General features: G+C 38.6%; 1 protein-coding gene across 3 annotated transcripts; it reads right to left on the bottom strand.

The window, feature by feature from the left end:
* Window positions 1-10: 10 nt before the first annotated feature.
* LOC114516425 (protein naked cuticle homolog 1-like) lies at window positions 11-15,585 on the bottom strand. Of its 3 annotated transcripts, none has more exons than XM_028535899.1 (9): window positions 15,386-15,585; window positions 10,304-10,426; window positions 9,977-10,024; window positions 7,189-7,215; window positions 6,934-7,040; window positions 5,617-5,695; window positions 4,741-4,841; window positions 2,709-2,810; window positions 11-2,052 (listed from the first exon to the last, which is right to left on the bottom strand). In XM_028535899.1, exons 2-9 carry the CDS (start codon window positions 10,380-10,382, stop codon window positions 1,390-1,392), a joined length of 1,206 nt encoding a protein of 401 aa, XP_028391700.1. In that variant the 5' UTR covers window positions 10,383-10,426; window positions 15,386-15,585; the 3' UTR covers window positions 11-1,389. The 3 variants fall into 3 exon arrangements, with proteins under 3 accessions (XP_028391700.1, XP_028391699.1, XP_028391701.1); XM_028535898.1 differs by lacking the exon at window positions 15,386-15,585 and adding an exon at window positions 10,760-10,908; XM_028535900.1 differs by lacking the exons at window positions 9,977-10,024; window positions 10,304-10,426; window positions 15,386-15,585 and adding an exon at window positions 7,367-7,622 and having other exon boundaries at window positions 13-2,052.
* Window positions 15,586-17,119: the final 1,534 nt, after the last annotated feature.

The raw sequence follows: 17,119 nt of genomic DNA, 5'->3' as shown, positions 1-17,119 counted from the left end.
TATATATTTTTACATCGGCGTCTTTTGAATTAAATCGTATATAATACACTACTCAGCAATATATCTCCTTGAAATTAAAAGTCTTTGCCAAACCATTCACCCGGTAATACAACATTTTTGTAAACTTACGCACATGCACCATCCCAGAATACTTGCGAGAGTTTAAAAGCCCGTCTACACTTGCGATTTTCTTCTTTTCATAGATGTAAACGAGTAATTAGTTAAGAATGCTCTGATGTGTACGAGCTCCAATTTGAACCTCAAATAACATCGGTAACTAATTCACTCGTTCACATCCATCAAAAGAAGAAATCGCACGTAAATCGCAGCAAAAATTGAAAGCGGACCTTACGCCCGTTTTCCAAGATCTGAAATTCGGTGATGTTAGTTGGTTTGCGAAAAAATTCGCCGCGAAAAAGTAGAATCGCTTTCTACTTCTTATCTATTCGCGCGAATAAATTTGCCTAGTGGAAAACACGCTTTAAAAGGATGTGGTAATATTGAGGATTGTTATATTCAGGTGAAGATTTGATTGGCGTTTCCAGACACTGTTTTACTGCACAGATTTTGCTCTTTGTAAAATCATGGGCAAACAGATGGACTAATATGTAGTTCAACAATGATACTAGCTGTGGGTGTATAAAGTATCATATATACAAGCTATCGTAAAATATTACTTGTGGAACAAAGATCTTTTAACGTTCCTGGAAAATTTAGATCTAAGTTCCAACCTCCACCCTTGCTGGAGATCTTCACCATGGTTAACGCTTTAGCGATGTGAATGTACAAAATGAGGGATCTCGTGACCTCCATGTATTACATTTTTACCAAAGTTAATATAAACGTTACGAGAAAACCGGAAAACGGTAATCACGTATCACGAAAAATTTTAACAAAACCTGCCATACATAAAACCTGGTTCACTTCACAAAACATCGTCCCGTTTTTTTTGTCCAAAAGCATTTGAATTTGAAAACCACATTCCCGCCTGAGGACTCCAGGGAAGATATTTTCTATTTCAATCAGTGGTTTCCATAGTAACGTAAGCTGGCGTCATCACCATAGCCAATCCGCTTCCAGTCTTCCGAAAGGATCACCGCTTCTCTCCGTAATGATGATAGTGATGATGAACGTGTTCGTGTCTGTGCACGATGGACGTTCCCCCGGGATAGGAAACCCCTGAGGGCTTTTCTCCGTTATCACGCTGTCTTCTGTGTTTACTCTTGTGTCGTCTCGTGTATTTTGGTTCTTCAAAAGGCGTCGTTCTGGGCGTGGCGTGCATATAAACATGGTTACTCTCCTCGGGGTGATAGGCATAACTTGGATCTAACGGCACTTCCCTGGAACCTCCGCTAATTGGTATCGGCGATGCGTACCCTGATAAACGCCCTACAGGAGAATGGCTGCCGGAAGTATGTACCGCCGGCGATACGCGTCCCCCAGGAGATGCGAAAATCCTGGCATATTTCCACCCGGAGATGCAGACCGACGTCGTGTACGACGCTGCGATCGAACTTTAAGTTTTTTCTCAGCCAATTGCGCCAGTTCTTGCGCAGGCTTCTGCTCCACGGTAAAACACCCGCCCGGCTCAGTTTTCCTCCTGGTCGAGATACTGGGCTTATCAGCTAAAAGATTACTGTTTTTCTCAGTTTGTGATCTCTTCTTATTTTCTCGCGTGCTTGAACAACATTTGCATTTGTTTGAGGCCAGCCGGGCATTACCTAAATCGTTATTCAAAACCTGCACAGTGGAATAACCATCTTTTCTTCGTCTTGATGGTTTCTTTGCAACGCCCTCTTGCGATGACGTATGCTCTTTTAATTTCAACCGCTCAAGCTGCTTCTCGGCCTCAGCCGTATGATCCTCGGCACCCACGACAACCTCACGACGAGGTACGACGGCAGCACCCCGCATCTCCCGCGATGATTTTTCTTTCGACAACGAGATATGAACTTTGACCTTCTTCACGGCTTCGCGTGAATGTTTCTTGTTTGCTGTGTCAACCGACTTTCCTAGCGCATCGTAAATTGACTTCACCAAATTTGTTAAATCCTAAACGATAATTTAAACATGGAAGATAAATCTGTTTTGATGGACGAGCCTAAAGATATTCAAAACTCCAGCAAATACTAATTACCAAACATGCAAACTAGCAATGCCTCGTGAAATGACTATATCAAAAAAGGTTGCAGACAAACTTGCCGGACTATCCTGAACAAAATCCTAATCCTATTACTCAGCTGGTTCACAAGTCAACAAAATAAACCAAATCCCAATATTGGTGTGAATATATTTACTTATAGTGATCTTTTGATTTACTTAGCAGGGAAAACAACCCTCCCGTGTCCTTGAAACGATATGCACGTGTTGACAGAGAAACTGTTGTCAACTTTTCTTCCAAAGATGAGCAATTCATCTTAAGTAGACAGACATATCCCATACTTTAAGATTTAGCTGTTTAAAGTATGCCGTTTCGGTTTGGAAATCCCAACTCTTGCTGTCAATATTCACATGAACTTTTAGTTAGAATCAAGATGTCCCAAACTAAAGCACTGACCATGAATGCAAGTTCCGTCAATGGTAAAAGCTCACATATGCTAAAGCAAGTTTAAGGATTTCTTTCCTATCACAATTTTGATGAATGTGATGACCATGGTAATCCCAAAGAGTGTGCAATGTTTGATGTTTTAGAGTGTTAGAACGCTTACCTCTTTGGAAATACGACCGTTTTCTTCAAAATTGTACAAAGAAAAGGACCACTGCTGTTTGTCTGAACCCATAGAGCGAATAGACACCCCACAATCAATATCCTGTTGGAAAATACCTGAGCTTAGAAATTTATAATCCTAAATAATCCCTATACGTAGGATCTCAGTTTCAAATCATATAAACATACATAAACAACTTCTACCATGCCAACATTATCCGCTCAATTCTCGTCCAGGCGTTGATGAAAAAAGAACAATGTTGATCCGCATCTTTTGGATTTTTAACAGCAGACAACGAGCATGAAACTTGCATGAAATAGACTTATCTTCTCAATAATTTCCGGTTCATATCACAAAAAGGCTTGAGAGTCTTAGAGGCGAGTTATTTTCGAACTTGTACTCATCCTTAATTTTTAGTCCGTGCAACGGTGAAACATGGACGATATTAAACTAGGACTATACTGGACTAGGTATCTTCACAAGTGTCTTTGTCTCAAAATATTTCATTCTCATTTCTCATCGTTAAAATGATCGTCGCGACATTTTCCAGCCTTCCAGCGGCCTGGAAATCCCTTCTTGATTAAATTCCTGGCCGCTAGTGCCAGACTAGACTTTTTCTTTCGTTTATAGAATTCATTTCCGACAAAGAATAAGTGTTAACCGCGCGACGTTTGTTGAACTTGCCCTTTGTTCGGTTCAAATCCGGCCGGCTATAACAAGTTTAGCTAGCTTGCTTGTGGTATAGATAACACTCCAGACAGGAATACAATATTTAAGATATATGGCAATGTCTGAGCATTTATATAATTGTAAAGTTTAAGTCTGTTTTCGAAGATGGAAATAAAAAGGCCCTGAAAAACACCAGATTGCGCATTTTCGAAGCAAGATTGTTGTTTATAGCAGTAAAACCTGATGTTATCGCAAAATAGACAGGTTTCAGCGGCGGTAACGATAATTAAAGGGAAGTGGACGCCATATTCCCCATAAACAGCCAGACAAAAGATATTGGTATCTTGAGGATAACATTAATTATTTATTTTAATGCATTTATTAGTGGCGGGAATTATCTAGTCAGTTCATTTGTCTCGGCTGGTAAAACTCAGTAAAACAAAAGCTGGTTTGTTCGACAGTTTCTTTGTTTATGAATGCGCTAAACAAGACAATCATTAAGGACATTATGCGTCTAGCCAAACTCTCTTTTGTCCACGGCATTAGAAGAGCATTAAGAAAGATGAGAAGAATAAGAATAGAGCTTTCATTCAGGAAAAAAAAAGGTATCTGTGTTAGTTTGACAAAGACATACATACTAGGAAAACATGAACGTGGCGAGAAAAAGCAACCTCTCCTAAGAACCTGTATACGCCATTAAGAGGAAAAAATATAGAAAACGAAGCCTTCAATGCAACGTTATAAAAGTTCAATGATCATAACGAACAAATTGAAGTATGCCTCTTATGCCGTGCTATTTAGAATAAAGCGCGCAGACCCGCAAGGAGTGAAGTCCCTCTTCACAATACTAACTCGCTTTCAGGTTTGAGAAAGAGAGTGGAGACGAGTCATTTTCGAGTGAAAATCAATCATTTTAGAGTTCAAATGGGCGCCAAGGAAAAAATCTTGGAATGGTTTCGTAGACATGTAGAAACAGGCCAAGTAAACTAAATCATCACAAAGGTGATTTGGGGGTCAAACAATCAGAAATTGTATACAACTTCCATACAATTGGTCACGTGTGTTTAGATTGGCGTGCTGATCTGAACTGAAACTGGACAGTGAAAACTGTACATTTGGTTCACATCAAAATATGTCCAGTAAATTTTCGAGTGTTTTATGCATCCCAAATATGATATATTCCTCTTGTGATAAAGCTTTCATACGCTTGTTTTTTTGAACGTTCATATGCAAGTGATTGATTGACAGTAATATTGTTACTAGTGACTTCTAAAGAGTTCCTTACATTTTAAAGCGAAAATACTGGATGCTTTTAGTGTTGAAATATCAAGTATATAAGCGGAATTAGGTGATATGTACTCACTTCAGGTTTCAATGCCGTCTGAGTTCTTTCATCCATATTTCCTTCCTTCACAAAATGAATGTCAATCTGCTTGCCATCTGGTTCCGCAGGCAAGTCTACAACTGAAATGAAAGAGTTTGAACCAATAAGTGGTGCGCCATTCGAATCGGTGCGCGCCTTCCTCACAAACATTGCTTGTATCTCGAGATTTGGAAAGATTGACCTGGGTCAAGTGTAGAGTGTCACGATGGCCATACGTATGGTGCATAGATGACCATTTTCCGGTCATTTCATAGCAAGATCGCTTACTAACGAGGAAGAAATACTTCAAATGTACATGGTGAAAACAACCATGTAGGTAAAAACAGTAAACACACCCTGTCTACTGTAGGTTTAACATAATAGGGGGCTGGATTTACTCTGCATGATAACTCTCTTGATTGCTTCAAAATGAGACCTTCACCTTGTCTACATATTCCAACTTAAAACTTGCACAACGGGGTGAAAAACCTGCCAGTTTTCAATGGTCTGTAATTTAAACCAATCAATTTTTGTTCCATTGCTTCCATTAACGTGCTCGATCGTTTCTAATTTGTAACATTTCGTCCAATTTGTTATGTTCCATTTGTTACATTGAGATAATTTGTCACATTCGCAATCAAATGGCGTCACACGATAATTGTGCGAATGGTTTGAAAATGCTCGATTGTGTGCGAACGCGTAGTTGGGGGCGCGCTAATTATGTGCCTAAACTTCGCCAGAACATTATCAAAATCCGCTTCACGACCGGCCCCTTTGACTTATTAAAACACAGAGGAACGCGAGCCATTGAGCAAACATTTAATGAATATCACAGACTCGGGTGCCCACAAATGGGACGCGAAATTAATTACTTACTTTCTAATGGAAAACTCTCCACCGACTTGCTCTTTGTGCTGTGATGACCTGTAAGAACGCCTGGGTCCAGATTGTCCTCCTGTGAGCAAAACAACAATTACAGCGAGATGAGTTGATTCGTTCGCATCAAACCATCAACAATGCAAGAAGCCGCAAACAATATGAGAAGATTGGGTCACGCGGGTGTTAGATTACAAATATGGAAGAAAATATACGTTTTTTATAGCACTACCATGAGAGCTTTGTCAGGATAAAAAAAAACACGCGCTGTAGAGAAAATTCTAATAATATCCCACGGCATAGCTTTTGAATGTTTCTAAAAGTGAGCTCAGCAGAATTCGTTATTCACGATGAATACATGTTTATTTACCATGGTTGTAGGCAGCAATTTGTCAATGATAACTCAATTGCGATAAGAACATTTTCATGGATACTTTGAAATTGTACAAAATGAACGATCGAACCTAATAAATAATGGTACTTTGGGGGACGTTCAAACATTTGTAATTGAACAAGAATTCTTCGTAGCTGCGAATAAGCTGTTCAAGTACGCCCAAGTGTAGACGAATGAAATATTGATTATTGATAATGAAACACATTCAAACTCGTTTATTTACGCTTACTCAAGAGGCGCGAATGCGATTTTAAAGTAGTGTTGGCCGTAAATGCCTGTCAATACTTGTGTTGCTGTCCATTAGAATTACACAGGAAACGCGTCGTCGTAAAGTTGACACTGGAGTACAAGTTAAACAAAAAAAAACAACAATTTATCCCCAGACAAGAATCTAACAACTTAAAGATAGTCGCAAGATTCGCATGTCTGATAAACACGATAACTCCCGCACGCGAGAAGCTGTCCATAAATAATTACAAAAGGGAAATTTTTGCAAAGAAATAGATTAAATATCACAGCCATTAGCCGCGTTACGTCCACCGTGAGCTTTCTGTTTGGATAAAGCATTTACTAACACGCATTAGAACGCCAAGTTGACATTCATTTTGCCGGGTTACATAGTTCAAACAAGGAACGAAAATTTCGGAATGTCGGTTAGATTTAAGTTAAAATATAAACGGCAAGCGCTTGTATGTGCTTGGAGATATTTAATACCCGCCTGAAAGACAAGCTTTTCGCGGCACAGCATGTTGGAAGCACAAACGAGAACCGACCGCATAAATATATCGGCTCTTGTCTGCACTCGACTTAAGAAGCTACTTCTCTCTATTAAAAAACACTAAAGAGCTAACGATTTAGTAAACTGCTGCACTGAGTGTACTTTGCCTAGAACTGCACGACTATTTCACAATATACAGACTTACTTCATTGACTAGATAGCCTTCATATGAGGTGACGGTTCGCTTTTGTTTTAAAATCTCTTCTAAAAGCCGCGTTTGTGAGCTGGTGTCGTTGATTATAACACAACCTCCTATTGAAAACATAGGATAATTATTATCGTTGTGAATTCACGCTTCTAAGCCACGCTACATGAACTCAAATAGCACACTATGCCTGCCAAAACATACGAAAAAACAGGACATAGCAATGTTGGAATTACATATATCATTTGTACTAACCTTCGGGCGATTCACGCGAAATCCATGCTACAAAAGAAACGATAAAATTTATAGAATGAATCGTGTGAAAATGAACACGTTCTAAATGAATTATAAAGTTGCAATTTGAACTCAGAGAATAATCGAATCTGCTAGAGACGTGAGAACGAAGTTTCGTACATTCTCAACCCCTGTTTACCTTGAATGGAAGGCCTACTATGTCGTTTCCCCATAATTTAGCTCTGAAAGACTCGCTGTCAAGCGGGTTACAACACTAGCGTGTTCTAAGCATAAATGATTGACCGACGATTACTGGGCAAGCGAGTTTCGCGAGACCACAGCTTGTAAACATCGGCAGTTTGCTCGCTGACGGTATCACGGCGGCGTTATTTACACCGATATTGTAGGCGGAATGTATTCCTCTGCTGTCATTGACATACAGTGAATTAATAATCACACTAATTGCTCGCATATATCCACCAATCACAAAGCGCTAAGCAAATTTCTTTCAGCGTTTAGTCTTCTTTGTTTTCCTCTGTCGGCTGCGCCAGGGATGGCGCGGCGGATGTGTAAATGTTATTAGATAGTTTAGGAAAAGCGGCGAGCCGTCCCGACCAGGGTGCTCATGAAGAACAACAACCAGGGACCAATAGCGATCCGCGTCCTAAAAATTATCTCCTCAACTCGCGCAAAACAATCAAACCAAATTTTTCATTGTGTTTTTGAGAGAAACGTATTTACGTATCGCACATATCAGTTTCACGTGTGTTATGTTTTGTACGTTTAAAAACTTCGCGAACTGATATCGCATGGTATATAAGTAAGATTAAACTCCTGACCTTTGTGTGTTCTCGTTTGTGTTTGCCAAGTCAGTGTGTTGGTTCCCTTCTTTTGTGTGGAAATTTTCCGGTCGTAAAATGCTTAGTGTGGTGAATAAAAATTTAACTTTGTACAATGATTAATACGAAGAACTAATGTTTACTCGGAAGTATAGTGCTGGTGTATTTGACAGTAGAATATGAATTCTTTTGTGCGAGCTCGTTTACCCTGACAGCCGCGAAAAATTCAAATCGGTTTAGTCAAGGTGTCCCAAGAGGGGATTGTCGGGGCGTTCCAGGGGAGGGAGTGTAAATAGAAAATATTACTGTATAACATGTTCATTCATGGTATTTGGTAAAGAATGAGTATCTTGGCTAAGTCTTATAAGATCAACTTATTCGCCAAACATTTGCTACAGGGGGAGAGTTAGGAGCTTCCCTGCGTGGATTCCGGACCCCCGCGGCCAAAAGGATGTATAAATTACTGTTATTCAACTTATTTTCTCACGAGAGTACAGGTGTTTGGAATAAATTCGGGTAAGGTTGAATTTAGTACGTTTCGAATCACCTTTTATTGTGTCTATTTCATTCTTTTGTTGCGTGTCAAGAAATTTAAAACGAAACACTGTTCAAGAGGTGCTCTCATTTTAGAGAAACTTGGCATTATGAAGGAGTTAGTTGCCATTATGGAGAAACCCAGAGTAGTTTACGGAGCGCATCAAAGAAAATTAACATGCAGATTTTTTCCAATACCCTGTAGTTTCTGCAATTCCTATTCCTAATTTGAATACCGTATTCTATGTCGGTAAAGTGACCTGAAAATTTGCTATATTTTCTCATTAATGTCGGTACTTTAAAAGGTAAATTGTTAACGATGCCACGCAATGTCACGACGAAAGTAGTTAACTCGTTCAGGTAGGATATATTTCGAACTGTAATTAACCCCCAACCCAATAACTTGACCTAACTTATTAAAACTCAAGTCTAAGCAAATTTAAAATGCCGTGGACGCCGATGAAAATAGTTGAAAACAGTCGAAGCAGTCGACTTATGCATGTATCTTCAGAAATTATCCTCTGGATCTATCCAGTGTAATTGTAAAGCTTGGCCTAGTTCAGGTTTTCCTTGTTGTAACATAAGATGAATGAAAATAGAGATCACTTACGAAGGAGAGTTTAGGATTAATCCTGCTATCTGCAGTCAGAAGTAATCCTTACACGATTTTAAAAAAAGAGTCTGAAACCCACTGAGCTGTCTAGCAAAGATAAGACTGCTTTTGTTTAGATGTTCCTCTAGTTCTTTGAAGTGGAGTGCAGCTTATGAAATAAAAAAATGAATGACCTTAATTGCTACGAGAATAGCTCTGATGGAGCTTCCTGTCTTGCAAATGTAAGTTGAGTTTATGGGTGAGGAGTTAGAATGAACTGCGTTGAAACAACTGGAATTTGATAGTCATTGAACGACTAAGATCTACTCCATGATCAAAGCAGAAACTGCCGGAGTTACGCGACTAAAATATGCAGTATTTTTTCCTCAGATCACAAAACAGATGTCGAACACATCAGAATATTAACGGATATCCGATGACGTCAAAATCACGAAAGAAGCACCGTTAGTGGCTTTTATTATTTAGAAACCGGTTTATTCCTTCAGGATGCGAGGCTATATAGCTCGTTGATATTATCAAAATAGTTTCATGAGATATTTATAGCGATAAGTGTTGTTTGTATGTTTTTGTATTATAGACATTGTATCTCACGGATCATCTGAAGTACAGTACATAGTTAATGTTCATATGGTTTATCATATACGAAAATCATTTAGAATGCACGGATAGCAATTTAAACTGCAAACTGTTCCTAAATCCTAGGTTATCCTACAGCGTATAAAGAATCTTCGTTTAAATCTTCTTTATAACAGAATGGATTCAACACACAACTGGATAGAAAAGCCTGACCAAGTTCCTGTTGAGCTTAAAAATTTCAACTTACTTTTTTCGGTGACTTCTTTCCAAATTTGTAGCAAATGACGTTGTGATACTGAAATAAACAGAATTGTCGAGACTGAGGAGCTGTGCGCATGTCTAACACAACACCAGATCACGTCGGCATTGTCCTGAAGAAATGGTAAAGCTAACTAACAGCGGGGTGGTGCCTTGAGTGTAACTTAACACTGATATATAGTTATAAATCTATTGTATTACAGATTGCTGTATTCAGATCAAACTAAAAGCATTAATTCATGTATAGTCGTATGTGACTGGTCCTAGAACCCACAGGAGATCCAGGGTAAACAATTTTGCCGTAAACTGAACTTACCGGATCTCTGACTCGGCGTTCGTCTTGATGAAACTTGTTCAGAAACCGTTCTCGATTTTGAAATGCAGTTTCCAGCCATTGCACGCTCACCAGTTCAAATGCAACCACCGAAATATCACCCAACTAAAAACACAGTTCATGATGACATTAAAACGAAAAACGTTCTGACATTATCTAGCGACTGAGAAGCGAGTAAAAACCCCAAGAGTTTGTTAGATTTTCGTTACGGAAAAAATACATTCACTTTCGTCTCCCGGTTTTAATTAGAAACCTTGCTGAGCAAAAGATAAAAATGTCGTAATATAAAGCAGCAACTTTTGCATCGTACATAATAAGTAACTGCGCAGCTAGCTTTCTACTCAGATGTGTGGAAACCACATTAAAATATACCCAAAACTAATTCTTAACGCGAACGACGGATATAATGAATTTGAAGATGATGATAGCCTTGTTCACCTGATTATCTGTGCAGATTTTCAGTTGGCAATCCAAACAAATCCTGATATATATTCTTATGAGAGCTCACCGAACATTAATCGCGTTGTTCGTATAGCCAGTGTCTGTCGGTTGTCTATGGAAAGACGGCGTTTTTGTGCTCTTTATAGTTATAAATATTCGGCGTTGGCAGAGCGCGGGGCTTTTTAACCTCCCGCGATTTGATTTAGCGCAGCGCGTCCAGGCAAACGCGCTATCTGTGCCGGCGCAGTACTTAAGGAAAGCGAATTAATATATTTCACTTGCAAGGCCGCTCGATCAGTTTTGACTCAATTAGATCGTCTTGTATTGTAGGAACGTAAAGAGACCGCTTCACTTAATGAGGATTGATAAAATATTTCGAGTTTACCACAGCTGAAAACAGCTTACTCCACGTATTGTTTGGGGGCATCGCGGCACCGCCAGCTTCCCAAAGATAAGCCAGCAAAAAGCGTGCGCAGTGTCGCAAACGAACTGCAAATATTGTCTTATGTAATCGTGATGTCGGTTCGACGTTCGTTTGTAATATTGTTGCTGCCGATTTGAACCAAACTAACTTTATTTACGACACCCCAGCTGGATGGCTGTTTCGCTTTTAAATCTTTCTTCCTAAAGGTCTTGCAATAGCGACTCTTATACAAGAACCTCTTTTCGTCTGCCCGTCGGTTTAAATAGTTGGAATGGTTGAAATGGGCTAAAATATCTAAATATATAAGACCAACTCTTTTATGATCTAATTGTCATGAGAATGAGAGAGAAATGAATGAAAAACTGAATTGATAGCGAAAAACAGAACAATCGGTGAACGCGACTTGTTCTTGCAAGTCGAAAACAGAAAATTGAAAATGCTGTCGTAATTATTATATGTCGGTATATGATGCATATTACCCATCAATATATATATGTTTAGAGCGGTCCATTGGTCCAATAACGAAATAATACGACGGTATATTGTATACCGAAAAGCCCGTCATTACAATATATCTCATTTTGTTTTATTTATTTAGGACAACTTTCTTCATATATACAAACATATTAAATCAAGGAAGGAGAATGAACGGCTGATTAGAAACGAGCATTTTTATCTTTAAAAGACGTCGTCTGTTCCGAAAAAGCAACGAGTTTTCACTTCGACTTTTTGTGAAAATGGACTGTTGTAATATCACGAAATAAACGGGAAAGCGTTCAGTCAATATATTCAAGCAATAACACGGTATATAACCACATTAGGCAAAGCGTTATCTGTATCGGTCTACAATCTAATTGTTTTTAACTTTGTTGACTAGCGCATATTAAAAACGGACTCGGATGATTTCGGAAAGATACTAACACCAGGCCGACGCATTCCTAATCCCTTCAACCACGGAAACTTAAGCGCAGTAATACCTCCATGTGCGGTTTGTGCGCTTTTAAGAAGCTTTAGAAAGCTGCCAGTTTAACCTTTTTTAGGCTGGATTTGGTCAAAAAAGAGATATATGAATTATGGACACTTATGATAGATTACTGTTCTTCTAAACTGTCTTCCTAGAGGTCCAGTAAGGATCATCTCTTATTGATCCAGTGTACAGGAGGAAACCTGAACTAAACTAACTTTATTTATACTGGATAGCTCTATCAGTTCTAAACTGTTCTTCCTTGAGGTCCAGTAAGGATCATCTCTTATTGATCCAGTGTTTCTACAGGAGAAAAGTTATTATACTTATTATTTTGTAAGCGTGTCCACAATGGTCGTATCTTATTCTAACAGGAAGTTATCGGCAATCTTCTAACGTATAACAAACCCAAAGGGAAAGTCACAAGAGAATCGTGTATATATTGCAGGAATCAAATTTCAGTCAGAAGGGATGAAAGACGCGCCCAACCAAATTTGTCAATGAAAAATGTTTGCGGAAAACGAGACTGGGTTTAATTTCCTGTGTAACTACTTGAAAATTTAAGATGGCGGTATAATGGTTTGAAGATAGAGAAACCAGTAAGTGAAACTAAGGAAGCAAGCAAAGCCATCATCAGTCATCACATAATGTGACGTCATTGATCACGAGTGTTGCCCTTATCAAACGATTGTCTTCGGGTTCGTGTTCCACGTCATTCAGCTAAGTGAGGTATACACAATAAAAATAGCCTTGTTTTAAACAAGAATGTTTGTCGCTAAGTTCCTCCAATATTCCTCAGCGATGTGGCGCGTTGAGTGCTGCGTGCAAACATTTGAACAAGCGTCATGTTTGTATGCATTGATTAGGTTGTGTTCAATTTCAACCCAAAAGCCGGTCAAGACAGACGACAAATGACAAAAACACACATGCTGTATTATATATTCAATCATGTCTTTGTTTCGGGGGTAATTTTCGGCGTATTTTTGATGCAAAACAGACCCTCTTACAAATCAGAAGATATAATCTGGATCATCTTGTTACAAATTCTATACACATCATAATTATATTAACGAAAGTAATACACAACGAATACTTGAGCCTAACACAATTCTTCATGACCGAAAATCTTGAATATAATAATAGGAAGAAGTCTTCCACAACTGATCTATGAATTATTCGATATTTCAGAAGATGAAACTCGATTCAAAGGGAAGCAATACTAGCAGAAAATTTTGAATTTTGTTGCAAGTCCATGCAACTGATGAAGGAATTGCAACGAAGCTCAGAACATTGCTGGCAATATAACTACTCCGAGTTCTTAGCATGTTTCGGACTCAAGATTTCTCTCCAAAAATATCACTAACGGCAATAATGTGTCACTAAAGGCCTACATTTCAGGACGTGTCGATCTGATCTTTGGCATATTAAAATCTGGAAAAAATTACCCCCAAATAGTGCAGCACTTTTAGTATGTCGGGTTTAGCAACTTTCAGGCTTTTTTAAGGATGTTTAATGCATCTTTTCCGCATGTAAGTTCCGCATTTAAATGATGAAACATGATATAAATTTTTAATACAGCATTTAGTGTTGTACTATTGAAATGTAAGTCCTATTCTTGTATCGCATTTATAAAAATCTTGTGAATATATCACTTTTGCGAATTTAGAGCGTTCGGTTTTCATATGATTTGTCAGTGTTGAACCCAAGTATATACCATGAGATGATTTTTATGGCACAAGCTGAACAATGGTGGTTTGTTTACATTGTATAAGAAGGTAGAAGTGAAAGTGAAAACTTCTCAATTAAAAGCGGAAGAACTAAAGCGAAGCTTGAAGCAAGAAAAATGAGCACCTGCCATTGTTTGAAACCGTCAACAACGATATGAAGTGATAACCCATTTGGAAGGCACCGACAGGCATCTGGCCCACCGCTCGCCGCCAAAAGCAAGACAATGTATTCTTCGGCTAGTCGGTCTAGAAAGCCCATCGAACACTGACAGTTATCGACGAGCCATTAACACAAATTGCACAGCAACACAGGTGCATGTCATTGACAATGAGGGGGCTAAAGTGTTTAGCATTAGCATGTACATGATTGTCTCACGTCTCTGGCAACGTCAAACAACAAATGCGTTGTAGTTTGACTTCTTTCTGAGGCAATACCCGTGCTTTGGTGCGTTCAAACCTACCGGTTTAATTATCAAAAAAGAATAAAGATCTCAAATCTGAACTCCAAATTCTCCTGTGTAACTCTGCCCCACCCAAATGAACCGATGATGTCCATCAAGATATAAACCGTAAAAAAAGATGATAAGATTCGATTCTTACAACAAATATCGGTAGGACCATAGGATATACTAGATATGCATGAAATCAAGCCAGGGTCTCGTGAATGGCCAACATCCTTCACCTCACTATACTTTTGTTACAAAAACACCTTGTGCAGACATTTTTCGTTGATGTACGCCATTGAATTTTTTTTTTTACGGATGCCCTTGCCTTGCATGCGGTGATTCTTCCAGATACATCCCACTGCGCACTACGGGAGTGATATCACTGATATGCGGGGTTGCTGACATTACCTTCATTACTGTTGCTTCACTAACACTATGCTTTACCATACGAGGTAGTTTTACACCAGACATGTTCTCACGAATCATGATTTACAATAAAATTGATCTAATAGTAGAACAAATATAACTCTATGTGGCTTAAAGGAATGAATATGCAACAGCAAACTCAGCTGTGAAGACCTAGCACTGTGCATGATAATAAAACGATGATCCTTGCTGGAATTCCAGTGAGGAAAATTTGGATAGTGTACTAGTTATCCAGTATCAATACACTTAGTCTAGTTTAGGTTTCCTCCTATAGATGTAGTAACAACTGGATCAATAAGTGATCTTTATTGGTACTTTAGGAACCTCAAACTAGAATATTTCCTACAGTTAATCGGATAACTCAAATTGTAGTCCATTATGCTAAGGTTTACCTAAGTGCTGTCTGGAGGAATATATATAGCGCTTTTAAAGTTCCGTATCGCTGCACGACATCTTCAGAGTTTTACAACCCAATAAGGAACACAATAAGCTCAATTTATACGAAAGAATAGAAAGCGGCCCCTTTTCCTGCTGTGAAATGGTCAACCCCGATGCAAAGTTATGACAAGTAGGAAGTACGATAAGTTCGACGGAACTTCTATTAAATAAGAAACAATTCAATTTATTCCACGTTACCTGCAAGTGAGCATATATATGTATATATATATAGACACGTTTCAAACTTCACGATGACATTTGAACTGATCTGCACACAAAAACGTGTGATCACGTTTTGAACCCACACGTGGCGGAACACTGATATTTAGAAGAAGATTTGTGAAGCTTGGCGGATCCAAATTTTACGTATTCCCGCAAACAAACGTTCAGGACAAGAAGCCGTACGTAAATATTGACGTGGGTTTCGTAAGTCAAGACAAAAGGGGTGAAAAGGAAGTAAACTAAGACAGTTTTTGCCGACACTCAAAGACGCCAGCATGTCTAGCAAAACTTTTGACAAGCCGTAAGCGAGAAATACAGTTTTAATATCGACAATATACTGAATTTAACAGAGGTATCGTTCCATGAGACGAAATACGGAATCTTTAGATAAATCATATAAACAAATTAAACAGTTTTAAGCTTTATACAAATTCATTAATTTGCTTGCTTGCCCTCAATCTTATTAATAATTCATCAGGTATTTGCAAGAGAATACTCGGCTAGACAGACAACATAGGTGCAATATATGTTGATTTTTTTAACGGATATTTAGGGAAGTCTGAAGCCTTATCAACAACCTTAGAACTATAAAGAATTCGCGTAACTGATATAGACAATGTTTTGCGGTTAAAAACACCGACTCTTTTGACTGGGATCTTCTGTTATTTCGCCGCCAAGGAAACAAATTCACCAATAGAGCGTATGCGCCAAAATTTATCATCGATCGTAATGCATTGTGGCATAAACGTTGTCAAGTATTTTCATTGAGTATCTAACATACGTTCCTCGGGGGGGAGGGGCTTTTGCCTCTCTGCTCCTCTTGGGGGGGGGAGGGCGAAGAAATGCGCTATTAATAAGATGCTCATTATAATTAAAAAAGGTGCCGAAGCTGGCGGATGACACTGGTCATAATGACTGTCTGATTTAGAGATAGGTTTGCAACACATGCGGCACAATACTGTGAAGAGTTTTAAACAAACTTTCCTCTAAAAATTCATTACTTTCTTAACGTGTTCCTCGTCACCAGATCACCTGGCTTGGATTGCGTTTCTTCAGAGGAGCTGGGACGCTGACTTCCTCACTGCAGTTTCTTCCATCAGTTTGGTTTCGGCTGCAACAGCAAGGACAGTGAGCAAGGATCATCTTCACTCAAAATTTCGCTGTCTCGAGTTTGAACATGCATGTATGCACTCCGTTAGTAACCCCATCACTCCGTCAGTAACCCCATCACTCCGTCTCGCTCATTTTCTTTCAGTTCCACACGACTTGAAATTCTCATGCATGCATTCATGGTATCACAATTCTCTGGACCATTTTTGTTAATCGTCGGTATCAAAAATTGATAAAAAAAACTTGTTTTGTGTCTAAGAATTGGAATTTAAATATTTGACCAATTGTCCGGCTTTGTGAGTTCAGGATACATTTCAATGACAAACCTTTTTTTCCATGACAATTTCCATGACAAAAATCGGCAGTTGTGATGCAAATTCTTAAACGTTAAGGTTAAAAAAAGGCCTGATTATATTCACGTTACTATAGGGAAGTAGCGAAAATATACATTTATTTCAATTTATTGTACTTGGTTTATTTCATTTATAATATACGTAGATTTATCATATCCGTTATACCTATTTATTCTAAAGATTCTACTAAAATTACTGTGAATACCATATATAATAATAATATATTACTAACTACAATGTCTACATT

This window comes from Dendronephthya gigantea, unplaced genomic scaffold (genome assembly GCF_004324835.1).
Source record: "Dendronephthya gigantea isolate DGI-Jeju-01 unplaced genomic scaffold, DenGig_1.0 000006F, whole genome shotgun sequence".
NCBI lineage: Eukaryota > Metazoa > Cnidaria > Anthozoa > Malacalcyonacea > Nephtheidae > Dendronephthya > Dendronephthya gigantea.
Note: the sequence above shows the minus strand (reverse complement) of the source record. Positions and strands in the feature narration are given on the sequence as shown.

Bases quoted from the DNA above. Each gene is read 5' to 3' on its own strand.
- LOC114516425 (XM_028535899.1), bottom strand. From the start codon at position 10,382: ATGGCTGGAAACTGCATTTCAAAATCGAGAACGGTTTCTGAACAAGTT. The intron at 7,216-9,976 runs GTAAGTTGAAAT...TTTCTTTTGTAG, and splicing joins GAAAGAAGTCACCGAAAAAA to CATGGATTTCGCGTGAATCG. The intron at 5,696-6,933 runs GTAAGTCTGTAT...TTTTGCTCACAG, and splicing joins AAGGCTATCTAGTCAATGAA to GAGGACAATCTGGACCCAGG.